At 41.1% G+C, this 15180-nt stretch overlaps 1 protein-coding gene across 1 annotated transcript in view; it reads left to right on the top strand.

Moving 5' to 3' along the window:
• TNR (tenascin R) overlaps positions 1–15180 on the top strand; it is a 123412-nt gene that overhangs the window by 8828 nt on the left and 99404 nt on the right. The window contains exon 2 of the mRNA XM_015815812.1: positions 7026–7502. Within this exon, the coding sequence (XP_015671298.1) occupies positions 7026–7502 (477 nt within the window). The remainder of the gene's footprint in view (positions 1–7025; positions 7503–15180) is intronic.

The following is a 15180-nucleotide window of genomic DNA, read 5'->3' as shown; positions in this document are numbered from 1 at the left end:
GAGCCTGCAAAAGCAGGCTCGGGACGTTGCAAGAGTCCCGGGCATTTGCAAAAGCTGCCCGGGACCAGACTGAGTGGCGCCGGCCTTGTGCGCATGCGCAAGGCGGGAAAAGACCGCCTCATGATTGGTTGAACTTGCCCGGGGATCAGAAGGTATAAATAGAGGCCTGCGTGCCTCTGCTCGGGTTGTTCGTAGAATGAAAGCAGAGAATAAAGACTTGTTAGAAATGCTTCGTCTCAAGCACCATTATTCTCCGGACTTAACACCATCTGAACCTCAAATTGTGCTCTTCTAATTCTAAAATTCTTTCATTTCTCCACAAAACCCATTCTTTCATCTACTGTAGACTAAGCAGCAGGTTGCAAAATACAGTTTTAGATCAAGCAGTCCTAATCCTCTTCCTCATTCCTCTGCATCTTGATGTGTTTTATGTTTATCTCTTGGTTTTTTTCCATTTCAATTCAAACTTGAATATATCTTTCTGCCATTGTTTAAATCAGTTTAAACTGATCAGTTGTCATAATAGGTATTGTTTGAAATAAAAACATCATTTTTGACAAAACATTCCTTTTATCACTGAAATTCTCCCCAACAATGACAACATAACTAAATCCTTTAGTTTTTCCATTTCTTCTAGAGGATCTTCCAAAATTATTACCAGGTCATCAGCAAATGTCCTTAAAAGGTTTCTTTTTAAATCTTCACTCCAATAATTCTCTCATCTCGTGTTCAGTGCTTCCAAAGCTAAAATAAATAGCAATGGTGAGAAGTTCCTTTCTATATCTCACAGGGTTTTGTTACTTCTCCTTTTACAATTATCTGTGCCTCTTGTGTGGTATAAATTGATTTTACCCATTTAATAAAAACTCTATATCTTCCATAAATCCCAAAGTCCATATCTTCCAAAATTTAAAACAAAAAATCCAGTTCAACTTGTCAAAAGCCTTTTTTGTATCAAGAAAAATCAATGCCCCTGATTTACATTATATTGTTCCAAGTATTTCAAGATATCCAAAATATTTCTAATATTGTCCCTCAGCTTTTTTTTAGGTAAAAGCTCACACTGATCTTCATGAATAAAATCTTGTAAAACTGTTTATGTTTGCTTATTATAAATATGTTTACATCTCTTCTGTCATGTTCTCACATACACTAAATAATAATAAATAATAAAAATCCTCTGAATTAAAACAATCATATTTATCTGGAATCTTTCCAGTATCTAAAATAGAATTCATCACAATTTGCTATGGTTGTAATAATTCTTCTTCAATTTTTTATAATAAGAGGTTGGTAAACTATTTGGTCCATCTATGTTCCCAATTTAGACTTTTTTTATAGCTTCACAAATTTCCTTTATTGTTATAGGTCCATTCATTAATTGTTTCTGTTTTCCTGTGATCTTTGGTAAATTTTGTTTCTTTAAATAATCATCCATCTTTACCAGGGAAATTTCTTCTCCTTTATATAATTTAGAGCAGTATTGATGAAATCTTTTTGCAGCTTTAGTTTATCTGTTTTTATAGTTTTTCCTTCTTGTAATTTTAATTTCATTTTTTCTCTTTTTCTTTTCTCAATTTATATGCTAACCAATTCCCTTGCTTATTTGCAAATTCAAACTTCTTTTGCTTTGCATAATTCATTTTTACTTCCATTTCTTTTGCTCTCAACAAAGACAGCTGCCATTATAAAAGTTTAATTCATTGTAAAATAATTTTCTTTTGGGAGAATATCTATAATTCTTCTCTCCTTTTTATCTGATCTAAAATTGCATATATTTTCTTCTTTCTTTCTTTCTTTCTTTCTTTCTTTCTTTCTTTCTTTCTTTCTTTCTTTCTTTCTCTCTTACTTTCTTTCTCTCTTTCATTGTATAAAATATTCCCTAAAGGAAGAAGTATTCTTTAAAGTATTTCTGCTTGTTTGGGTCTCCTCTCTGGCATCTCCAGCTGTCATTTAGATTGAGGAATTGAGTCTTTTCCAGTGCACTGAGGGAAAAAGGAATAAAATGGGCATTTGGATTCTAAAAATCAGAAATGAGACAGAACACTGCTGAGACAAGAGAGGCTGGATGGTACCTTTCTTGTTACAATATTATAAGAAACTACCTGAAATATACCTGAAAGTGACTGAGACTAGAAAGGTTAAGACTTCAATTGAAAACACAGGGGAAATGGAGTCGGGGTGAAGAACCTGGGCTGATCAAGCCTCTTAGCAATTTATATAGTAATATCCTGAAAGGAGAGCATCTGTGCAATAAGACTACAGAGCTATCCTCCCTGTATTTAGAAAGGGTAGGAAACAATGGGTGAGACTCTCCAGAGAGCCATCCCCTCCCAAACCTGCACTGATCTTAAAGGATTACATTTAGGATTAAATCCCAAAACTGAATATTCAGCAATATTTATCTACAGCCTATGGGCAACAGGAGGTTGGCAGAGAAAACAAATAAAAGAGAAGTTCTATTTCCTGGCTCAAAAACAGTAACTGTGAGAGGGACCTTGGAGTACTAGTGGACGATCACTTGACTATGAGCCAGCAGTGTTCAGCAGCAGCCAAAAAAGCTAATACAATCCTGGGTTGTATAAACAGAGGCATAGAATCAAGATCACATGAAGTATTAGTACCGCTTTATAAAAACCTAGTAAGACCACACCTGCAATACTGCAGCCAGTTTTGGTCACCATATCACAAAAAAGATGTTGAGAGTTTGGAAAAAATTCAGAGAAGAGCAACTAAGATGATTAAAGGCCTGGAGACTAAAGCATACGAAGAACAGCTTCAGGACTTGGGTTTGGCTAGTCTAAAGAAAAGAAGAAATAGGGAAACATGATAGCAGTATTTCAGTATTTGAGGGGCTGCCACCAAGAAGAGGGGGTCACATTATTCACCAGAGAGCAGGACAAGAAACAATGGTTGGAAACTGATCAAAGAGAGAAGCAACCTGGAATTAAGGAGAAACTTCCTGACAGTGAGGACAATTAACCAGTGGAACAGCTTGCCTCCAGAAATCGTGGGCACTCCATCACTGGAGATTTTTAAGAAGAGGCTAGACCAGTGATGGCGAACCTTTTAGAGACCGAGTGCCCCAAAACTGACCCCATCCCCGCTCCACCCCCTGCCCTGGCCCCACCCCACCTACCCGCAGGGCCACTCACCACCTCCAGGGCCCGCCACAGATCACCCAGGCAGCCCAGCAGTGCCATGGCGGCCACGCCCTCTGCCCGTGCCCTGCAGCATTAACTGTGCATGATGGGGCGTGAGGGCAGAGTCTTGTCTATGCTGCCTGGCTGCCATGTCCTTGGCTGCACTGCTTCGCATGGGCCATGCTTGGGGGTGACTCTCCTCCAGAGGGGCTGCTGGTGAGGAGGGGGTCGTGGGGGGAGGTAAAGCTGGGGCAACGGCACGTGTACCCACAGAGAGGGCTCTGAGTGCCGCCTCCGGCACACGTGCCATAGGTTCGCCACCACTGGGCTAGACAGTCACTTGTCTAAAATGGTATAGGTTCTCCTGCTTAAGCGAGGAGCTGGACTAGAAGACCTCCAAGGTCCCTTCCAGCTCTCTTCTATTCTATTCTATTCTATTCTATTCTATTCCATTCTATTCTATTCTGTTCTATTCTATTCTATTCTATTTGTTTAATTTTCCCCTTGAGGAGAAGCTTGAGCAGTACAACTGAGCTGTTCTTCAGTCATATAGCTAGCTATAGCCTGAACTTAACAATAAAAGAGAAGAGTAAGATCTATAAAATCAATCATTTTAAATATGGATTAAGTATGAATGGCAAGTGCAAAACCACCAACTTTTCAAAAGAAAGACTAAAAACAACCATTAAAAGTCAATAAACAAAGGTATCTAAAACTATCACTCAAAAATATAGCCCCAGAGTGTTAAGTTATAACTGACATAATGTAGAGGCATATACATTAAAACATTTGGGTGAATAAAGATAGTTTGGTATGACCCTGAAAGAGCAAGAATAGAAGATGCTAAGACTAAGTGAACTTTCCTAAGAGGACATTTCACAATATGGAGCCACCTCTGAAAATGCTTGCTCACCTCAAATAATCATTCAGTTAGGCTCAAAATATACAGATATTCAGAGCAAGGCCTTTAATGAGGTCCTTGGAGTTATTTTCCTTACCAGAAAATGGTTGATAGAGAAAAAAACAATGTTTTTCATTAAGTTGTTTATGTTGCAAGCTTCTATTGCAGACCCCATTTGTTCTTTTAGTAGCCAAACAAGAATCAACCTTGTGGAGGTTTAATTTTTTTTTTTTGTAAGATCAGATCATCCAGAAAAAAATAATTTAAAGCAAATCAAGTTTAAAAATAGAGTTGAATGTAATCTATAAAGTATATAAAATGCAAGGGGAGTTATTAGGTGAAAGTATGGATTCCCTTTGAGAAGCCAGGGTAGAAATGTCTCAGCTAGAGACTCTGCTGTTTGAATTTCACACTGGCAATTTGTTCTGAAATGGAGATGTTTTTATGCTTTCCTTCCAGGACTACCAATGGTAGAGCATTAAAGCAAGCAAGGGAGAAAGTTCTATAATGAGAGTGAAGATACTTCCTAGTAATAAGGAAGAAAAACAAGATAGCAGTTTTGAAATTCCAGAGGATTCCTGGTACACAGTAATGTATTTGTGAGCACAAAAAGATTTAAGAAAATCAGATCTGTAAAACAAATCACTCAAAAATCAGTGATTGAAGCCCACAAGATATTGGTGTAATTTAACTGTAGAAATGAAAGATGAAAAAATAGCTGGTAGCAAAAAGAAAGAAGGAAAATTGTGGGGAGAGGAAATTGTACCACAAAAGTAAGATATGATCCTACCCTGCAAGTGGATATATTCAGGAAGAGATTGTGCACCAAGAAGTTAGGGCTAGGCCTACTGAATATGGGCTACAACACAACTAGAACAATTAGAAAGCAGCAAAGATGGTTTACTTCCCTAGTATCTAATGGCATCCAGAGTTTTGAATTTTTGCATCCCAGATAGGGGAGCTCTATTAAAACTGTTCTCTGCTGTTCCTTATGGAGTGGGATTATGAGGAAGAAGATAAAAAAGACTTCCTTCTTTCTCACCCCCAAAACACATAGTACAGTAAAAGAATCAGCAGTATTTTAGCTATGAACCTGATAAGAAGAATGGGGAATAATGTACATGTTCCTTCCCACATATCTTCTCCTTCCTTCCAAGTGGGAGGAGAGTATTTGTTAAGGGTTGAGACAATACTGGAATATGTTGTCCTATGTCCTCTGCCATCAACCCTTTTTTTTTCTTCATAAAGTTGAGAAGTTGGGTCCAACATCTGCATCTTTTTCTTTATTACAGGTTGATTCTTGCTGTTTGCCAGAATTGACTGAGCAGCAGGAAGCAATTTGCCATGAGTAGCATTTCAGTTGGGTAAATTCTCAGAGTAGAAACCACAGGGAGCCTGATAAGTCAAGATGGGCTCACAGTTTGGCAGTATGTTCCATCTCTTTTAAGGACAATTCTTCTACCTATCCTTGGCAAATGACTTTTCCCATTTTGTTGAAAGTTACCATTTGCAGTAATTTCACTTTTGTGCATTCATAGCTATATACCAAATAGTAAATGGTGGTTTTGAGGGTATGAAGGGTATGAAGAGGAAGTATATTTTTTATGATTTTGCAGATGACATCATAGCACTAGCACTTAGACTTATATCCATCAAGAATGGCAATTGATCTATAGCTAAGAAGGTAAACAATTGTAATTTTTACCCAAAAGATATCCTACCCTTCTCAGGGGAGAGATGTTCATAATAAAATCTCAAAATATACATTCTGCTGCCACCTTCTCCCCCCCCACCCACCCCAAATTATCACACATAAACTTGATAGTAATACCACCAATGTACAGTATCTTCGGCGAAGGAGCAGCCTCTGTTATCACAGCAGAATTTAACAAGAGATGCAATTTGCGGGTAATGGGGAAGAAGTTCTTTGGCATTTGGTGTAGTAGAAATACTTTTCACCAGCCAGGATTTTCTCAATCCCCACCCCATAGCCAATTCCTTAACTTCTCTTTTTTCATTTATTTATTGTAGCAGCATGTTAAACGATGCCATCCTACAGACACCAGGACATTAAGTGGCCTGTAAATTACATGTCTTGGGGCCATTTTTCCCTGTGATGGATGCTATTCAGCATGCCCATGAGTGACCATCTGGTGGCAGAAAGACCCCCTGGATATGGAGATTCTAGTCCACCTGGCATCCATTCTAAGAACACAAACATCATGATGAATCACATTTCTTGTACTTCTTAGCACCTGAGATGATGATGCTCAAATAAAAACTATGAGATGTGCTTGGAAAATCAATACCAGGAGGAAAACACATACAATGAACATGAGAAATCTGCAAAGTATTTTGCAACACTTGAAATCCCTTCATGTTTTGTGGCCTTTGTGAAGCTGTATTGTAAATTCCACAGAATCTGGGAAGGCCCGTAGCATGACATGATAACATCAGAATAACTTTATTTCCCAAGACCTCTAGCACCTAGAATTCAGGGACAATAGTGTTCCACTTATTTGTAATATTTCATTAAATGGTTTCCAGGACTTGCAACTTCACCTAACCAACCCAGATATTCTTAGGAAACTCATAGCCCAACTCCAGTGATGGCTGGGTCAATACCATTGCAGGCATCACTCATTCTCCCATTTTCTTTCTCATTCCTTGCCTTCATTAAGGGAAACCCCTTCCTCCATTAATGCCAGGAAAATGTAGAATTATTTGTCATGTTTATTCCTTACTGTAATGCTACATTGGAGTCACTGTGGGGAATTGTAAATGGAGAGAGGTAGCCCATCGTATTTGGGGGGGCAGAGGGGAGGAGGGACTATAAATTTAAGAGAGGCATCAATTGCAGTTGTTGAAGACATCCCAATAGATCCCACTTTGAGTTGAGTTGATGTGGTCATGTATTCATTATTAAGAAGGTATGAAGTGTACCAAGGATATAGCATTAATAATTGTTTTTACAATTCCAGGGCAGCTGGATTACCTCCCCCATTGCAGCAGTCATGGTAACTTTAGCCTGGAAACCTGTGGGTGCATCTGCGATGAAGGCTGGGCTGGGAAGAATTGCTCTGAGCCTCTCTGTCCCCTCGGCTGCTCTAGCCGGGGTGTGTGCATTGATGGCCAGTGTGTTTGCGACAGCGATTATAGTGGTGAGGATTGCTCTGAGGCACATTGCCCAACTGACTGCAGCTCCCGAGGACTCTGTGTGGACGGAGAATGTATCTGTGAAGAAGGCTTTGCTGGAGAAGACTGTAATGAGCTTAGATGCCCAGAGGACTGCTCGGGGAAAGGGATCTGTGCCAATGGGACTTGCATCTGCCAAGAGGGCTACGTAGGGGAAGACTGTGGGCAGCTGAGGTGCCTCAACGCTTGCAGTGGGCGTGGATTCTGCCAAGAAGGCCTGTGCTCCTGCGAGGAAGGTTACCAAGGACGGGATTGTTCAGCAGGTATGGCAGCATGTAACAGTTAAGATAGTGGATAAATATAAAGCTCAAAGGGCCCCTAGCAAATTTCAGGCCTTACTTTGTCATTTTTAGAAATCTGAAGCCTTTTTTGTTTAAAGAAAGAACATTTACTAAGGAAAATGTTGGAACTAGTATATAAATACAACCAGCTCCACTAGAAGTTAGTGGATTATGTATCCTTTAAAAAAAACCCACTGAAAAATGTCATTTTGCATGGACATTGCTGACTTAGAGGAGATGAGATGCTTCAGGACTTTACTCAATCCTCATTTTTACGTAAACAGACATAATTTGCATTTCCCACAATACAGAGATTGAATATCATTAATTTCCAATTTTCTCGTTTCTCTACCCCAAATAAACTTTAAAAGGATATAAAATACCTAGTTAAGACAATCCATGTTAAAGAAAAAAGAAAATGTTTTAATATGGCAAATCATGGGACAAATGCACTTTCTTTAAATATGCAAAGCCATATCAAAACAGGATTTATACAGAGGTAGACATATCTGTGCATCCATAGAGCCGGGTATACCGGCATAAAATATACTACTCACAAAAATAAAGGGAACACAAACCCCTTCAGTTCCATGGTAAAATGTTCCCTTTATTTTTTTGAGCAGTATATAATAGTGAAAGAACTTTATTTTATTTTTTTATAAATATTTTATTGATTTTCTATTTTTACAATCAAGTGCCTAATTAAACAACATAAAGACTGGGTCCATTAGTCATTTTGTGGTACATGTAAGCTTCTTCATACTTAATCCAATATTATACCCTCCAACACATCCTCTCTTCATCTGGTAATAGACATTTTTCCACACTAAGCAAATACAACTCTTATTGTTGTAAATAAATATATAATTGCCTATCAATATTTGTTATATTTTTCTAACGATATCAATAATGTCAGTTTAAAATATCTTTTTTAACGGGGGCGGGGCCAGCTGTCAGAGCGAACGGCGGTGTGGAGGGTTTTTTCCAGCATCGCTGAACGCTTGTTCCAGGTCCGCAGGGTTCTTTAGAATCAAAAGAAGCCTTGTGGGGGCTTCCGAAGGTGTGGGCGATCTGCTGCTCTGTTGTTAGTGGCGACTGACGAGGGATGGCAGACTAACCCAGGACCGAGCGGATCGGAAAGAAGACGGCCTTAATGGCTGCTGAAGCTGTCAGCTGGACAAAGCAAGCGAGAGACTAGCTGAACAACGGTGAATCAGATCTGACTAAACTGTCTTCCCCAGAACTTTACCCTTTCTTTGTTTATGATAGACGCACTAGAGGGAAACCTGTGGAAAGGGAAAGTCTGGAAAGAGAGAAGTTGAAGGAGTGGAAAGTTAGCGGCGAGTCAAAGTGACAGGAAGAACGCCCGGAAAGGGCTGGCGTGGAGGAACCAGGCTGTTTGGAGTTNTTAAGGGAAAGGAGAATTCACTCAAGTTTTCTAACCTGCTATTGACTGAGAGCCACACCAGACACGTCGTCAAGAGCTGAGACCAAGTTAAAGACTGGATCAGCAAGAGGGGGCGTGTCAAGTTTGACTACTTGGTCTCAAGAGCAGGCATCCAATGAAAACCCACATGTGAATTCTCCATCTCCCGTACTGGAGAATGGCTAGAGATCATTCTCAACTTACAACAGTTCATTTAGTGACCATTCAACATTACCACAGCACTGAAAAAAGTGACTTATGACCATTTTTCACGCTTACGACCGTTGCAGCATCCCCAGGGTCATGTGATCAAAATTCAGGCACTTGGCAACTGACTCATACTTATGACAGTTGCAGCATCCCCTTTTGTGACCTTCTGACAGGCAAAGTCAATGGCGGAAGCCGGATTGACTTTACAACCAGGTTACTAAACTTATCAACTGCAGTGATTCGCTTAACAACTGTGGCAAGAAAGATCGTAAAATGGGGCGAAAATCACTTAACAAATGTCTCGCTTAGCAACATAAATATTGGGCTCAATTGTGGTCATTAAGTCGTGGATTACCTGAAATAAGCGGATGCTGAATTCCAACAAGACAAAGGAACGATGATAAAGGAAGCCGCCGTAAACCGTTGGGGAATCCAGCATATTATCAGCAAGGTTGCCCTCCTCTCAGAAAGAGCAGGTCCAACCTTTGGCCCTAAGTCCACCCTTATCAGTAGATTAAGAAACTGGTTCAGGTACCGCTGTGGCTGCCTCTGGCACATGGGAATTTTCAAGCTGAATCTCCTGCAATGTGTGTTCATGGGATTGGCCTACAAGCCACCGTGAATTTTTGGATCACCAACACCCTACCAAATATAAGGAAAGCCTACGCCTGCATGGAAATTGGCGAGACAGACCAGGGAAATGCTGTTGAGTATTTCCACAAAAGGAGAAGGAATCCAAAGGGATAGGTCAGGGAAATTTGTTTTAGACAAGCAAAAGATATACATGAGGTTGTTCTAAGTTAAAACCAAACTGTCAAAAGGGCATAGAGAGATGATAATGGGAAATTTCAACAATCTTGAAACTAATTACTGGAAGCCCAAGAGACAGAGAATCCATCCATCCATATCATCCTCCTCCTCCTCCTCCTCCTCCTCCTCCTTCTTCTTCTTTTCTCCTCCTCCTCCTCCTCCTCCTCCTATATCCATTATCGGATGTTGGCGATCATGTTGGCAATCCTGTTTTTATCAGCAGCCGCACGAAAAAGTGCTGCTGAGTTTTGTTCAAACCAGTCTCTTAGATTTTGAAGCCACAATGTTCTTCTTCTGCCTGGACCTCGTTTGCCTTCAATCTTTCCCTGGAGGATTAAATGGAGTATTTTTCTGGGTGTCGCATCACATGTCCGAAATATTGTTTTGATATCATCATCACCATCATCATCATCATCATTTTTGATGACCTCATTTGTCAAAAAGTGGACAAAGAAACAAGGGGGTCTGCTTCCTGAGTCTAGCCCAGTGGTGGCAAACCTATGGCACGGGTGCCAGAGGCGGCACTCAGAGCCTTCTCTGTGGGCACGCGTGCCATCGCCCCAGTCCTAGGCCTTCAGCTGGGTTTTATAAAACCTTTTTGCTTTAGGCCTCCACCGCCGTGTGCAAAAAAAAAAAAAGGTTCGATCAATCAATCAATTTCAAGTTCTTGTGGGAAAAAAAAAGATCTTGCAAAGTTGGAATTGATTGATTGAACTTTTTAGTCCCACCCAGTCTGCTGTTACCACTACAGCCACGCCCACCCAATGGACCACGCCCACCCAATTGGCCACACCCACCCGGCACCCGACGATGCATAAGTGGGTTTTGGGTTGCAGTTTGGGCACTCGGTCTCTAAAAGGTTCGCCATCACTGGTCTAGCCTTTCCAAGAGGGAAGAATGGATTGAAAAAGTGCATTTAATTTGGGAGGTAGAGGTCACATTATTCATGATACCGGGGCAGAAGAAGAATATAGAAGGGTCAGAGACACATACTGATCTTAACAGTAGGTTTTGGAAAGGAAAAACAGACCGAATGGCGTGAAACCCTGAAGGAAAAAATATCCAGAAAAAATGGAAAACCCTTCAATTTCAGATACTGAAGCTATGGTTGCAAACAATGCCCATTAGACATCAAATTGCATAAATGAGATCTAAAATTCTGGAAGGATAAAGGGACATATATAAAAATGGATGGGGTAGCATATCAAAGAAAGAGACAGAACAGTCACCAGAAACTACAGTTATGTCAGAAAGGCTGAAGTTCAGAACAAGTTGAGACTTGTAGAAATGTCTAAAACAAAGCAGCACAAAAAAACAGATTTTCAGGTACATTGGAAACAAAGACAAAGAGAGTGTAGGTCTGTTGCTAGGAGAAAAGTATGAATTGCCAACAGGAAACAGCAAGAAGGCAGTCTTAATCCTTACTGTATTTTGTGCCTGTCCCTAGCTGACCATTATTCGGCCACTTGCGGAAGAAAGGAGCTCCCCAAAAACCCCCCCACTTATTTCCAATTAATTTAAGTCTGAGAGCCAGAAGAATTGGAAGAGTCTAGGAATTAGCGGTAGCGAAGAGAAACAAAAGCAGAATTATGGCCTGTATTATCAAAGAATTGTCAGAGACCTGCCAAGGTCCCAGAAGAAAAAGAAAGAAAGGAAGGAAGGAAGGAAGGAAGGAAGGAAGGAAGGAAGGAAGGAAGGAAGGAAGGAAGGAAGGAAGGAAGGAAGGAAGAACTATGGTGGATGAGTGGACCGAATGCAGCATTGCAGGCTAACTCTGCCAACTCAGCAGTTCGATCCTGACCGGCTCAAGGTTGACTCAGCCTTCCATCCTTCCCAGGTCAATAAAATGAGGAGCCAGATTGTTGGGGGCAACAGGCTGACTCTGTAAACCGCTTAGAGAGGGCTGTAAAGCATTATGAATTGGTAAATAAGTCTAAGAGCTATTGTTGCCATTGCTGTTGAAGTCCCTATCTTCAAAAGAGGGGAAAAGAAGAAATGACGGACCTTTCATCTTGGTATCTATATTGAGCAAGCAGTTTTTGAGCACTTAGATAGCAATGCTACAATTAATAGGAGCCAGCACAGACTTATGGCACCCTATCGTGGATTATCCATCTCCAGTGCTGTAGAATTAGGAGAACAGCTTCATACTTCTGAAACAAAAGAAAAGGTCCAAAAAGATCTAGACAGATTTGAACAGTGACCCGAAATAAACAAAACAAATGGGAAAATCCAAATTTTAAGATAATTCTTAGACAATAAATCAGACAACGAGGATGTAAGGGGTGAGAAGGGGCATGCAGGCATGTAACAAGAGATGCAACAAGCAAATGCAGGGTCAGCCATAAAGGACTCAGAGGCCTAATTGCAGACCAGCCACAACTTAAACATCTAAATAGAAACGCTCCTTGGCGTCATTTCTTGAGAAAGGTATAGTTTATTAGAGATCAAGTGTATTGCAATAGTGCAAAGCCAGAATTGAAAATCGCATGCCAAAATCCTTACATTCTACTCTTCCCTCCCTTAACTCTCTCTCTCATTGCTCCCCCCCCCCAGTGTAACCAATCAGGTTCAGGCAAGATGTTTTCCTAATAATGGTGGGTTCAAGCGCAGGTTGATATGCAGCTCCCTCCTTCTTCCAGTTAGGTCAGTGGTGGCGAACCTACGGCACACGTGCCAGAGGGAGCACTCATAGAGCCCTCTCTGTTGGCACATGCGCCACCGCCACCAGCAGCAGGTCCTTCAGGCCACCACCGCCACCCGGAACAGGAGCCCCGCCCAGCACAAAGGAGACGAAGCGGCTGACTAGCAAGCTCGAGTAGAAGTGGTAGAGCAGAGGTCACCAACCATTGTCGATTGATGGATTGGAAGAAAAGGGAGGGGGAAGCATTTTACATGCGTGCATGCACGCACGGGGCTGCGAGCATGCATGTGCTGCAAATGGGGCGGGGCTAGTGCTTGCGTGATACTCATTAGCCCTGCCCTGTTCTTACGTGGTGCAGTGCCTTGTATCTGCACCTTGCGATGCGGCGGCAGCCATTTTTGCGCCTTGCAGCACGGTGGCCCATTTTTGTGCCCCCAGTTTTTGCGTGCCAGAGGCGGCACTCAGAGGCACTTTGCAATAAATAAGTGGGTTTTGGGTTGCAGTTTGGGCACTCGGTCTCTAAAAGGTTCGCCATCACTGAGCTAGGTATCTTGAGGTAGCATCTCGAGGAAGTACAGCCTCTACTTTCATTTACCCAAACATTCCCCTCTTTATCCACCTCCACACAGTTCATGGCAGTCTGACAAGGCAGTGAAGCACAAGCAAGTATAAGGTGGTAGCTGATACCTATACACCTCAAAACATGGAATAAACAGGGACAGCCTGAGGTCCTGGGACATGAGGGCAGGTACAATATTGTAGCTATTACTGAAACTTGACAGGATGGAAGCCATGATTGGAATATATTACTAGAAGGATGTAATTTGTTAAAAAAAACAGACCCAACAAAAGAGGGGGAGGAGTTGCATTGAACTACTATATCTCTACAGAAATACACAATACCAAGGATGAAAGCCATCTTGAAAGTATTTGGGTGAATATTTGAGGAAAAAGAAATGGCATTGCTATAGGTGTGCACTACAGGCCACCCAACCAAGCAAAGGAAATAGAGGGATTTTTTTGCTAATCAGTTAGCTGAAGTGTGCGGAAAACACACAACTATAGTAATGGGGGACTACTGTGACATCAACTGGGAGACAAATCCTGCAAGGAATGGGAGATCAAACAGGTTCCTGACGTGCCTAGCTGGCAACTTCATCATCCAAACAGAGGAGGGGGGAACTAGAAGGAGAGCTATGCTGGACTTCATTGTTACTAGCAGGCATGAAATGGCTGAGGGAGTGAAAGTTGTCGGAACTTTGGGGAGCTGACTTGGTCTAACGGGCAGGAAGGCAGAGCTAACCCATTGGTGGATTCTCCATCTCAGGTGCTGGAGAATTGTCACTTTGGGGAGAGTGAGCAGCCATGCCATAGTAAAATTTGCCATAATGCAGCCACAGGTAACTGAATAAAGAGAGACTACTCTTTTAGACTTTAAGAAAGCTGACTTCAAACTAAGAAAGATATTAAGAAGGATTCCAAGGATAGAAATTCTAGAAGGAAAAACAGGTGAGGATACTTGGGAATCTCTGAAAAATGAGTTAATAAAGGCCAAAGCAAAAACAATACCACAGATAAACAAAAACAAAGGATACCACACAAAACCAGCACGCTTGCACAAAGAGCTCTCTGACAAACTGAGCGGCAAAGAGGACAAATATAAAAAAGTGAAAGGAGGGCATATAACTAATGATAAAATATGAGAAGGTGATGGGCAGCAGGGAGAAAGCAGAACTGCTCAATTCCTTCTTTACATCTGTCTTCACAAAAGCAAAAAAAAAGTGCAACCTGTCAAAAGCTACACTATGGGGGACAGAATAGGAATGCAGGTCAAGATAAGCAAGGGTTTGGTCAGAGAACATGTATTTGCTTTCAATGAGTTCAGATCTCTAGGACGAGATCCATCCCAGGGTACTGAAGGAGCTAGCAGACATGATCTCAGAACCACTGGATGAAATCTTTCAGAGATCCTGGAGCAAGGGAGAACCACCAGAGGACTGGAAAAAGAGTTGATATGACTCATCTTCCAAAAGGGGAAAAAAGCAGATCCAGGAAATTATAGGCCAACCAGTTTGACATCAATACCTGGGAAAATCCTAGAAAAGATAATTAAGCAGCAGACTTGTGAGCACCTACAAATGAACAAGGTGATTTACTGGAAGCCAGCATTAAAAGCAAGTCACAAAAACAAAGCTTATAGCATTGTTAGAGAAAGTGACGAAACAGCCAAGCTCAGAGAGCATCAAAGACTCCAATATATCTTCAGGCATACAAGTGGTCCCCAAATTTAAATATTTAGGGATTGTCATCTCTGCGCGCTGTTCATCAATTAAAGAGGATAATTATGTAAAATTAATGCAAAAAATTAGAGTGGATTTAGAGCGTTGGAAACACTTACACCTTTCATTACTTGGGAGAATTGCTGCTGTAAAAATGAATATCCTGCCCAAATTAATATTTTTATTCCAGAATATTCCAATTTTTCTAAATAAGAACTTTTTTAAGGAATTAAATAAAATAACTTTAGATTTTGTATGGGCTGGTAAGAAGGCCAGAATAAAATTAAAGGC

This window comes from Protobothrops mucrosquamatus, unplaced genomic scaffold, assembly GCF_001527695.2.
Source record: "Protobothrops mucrosquamatus isolate PMUCROS unplaced genomic scaffold, P.Mucros_1.0 scaffold377, whole genome shotgun sequence".
Taxonomy (NCBI): domain Eukaryota; kingdom Metazoa; phylum Chordata; class Lepidosauria; order Squamata; family Viperidae; genus Protobothrops; species Protobothrops mucrosquamatus.
Note: the sequence above shows the minus strand (reverse complement) of the source record. Positions and strands in the feature narration are given on the sequence as shown.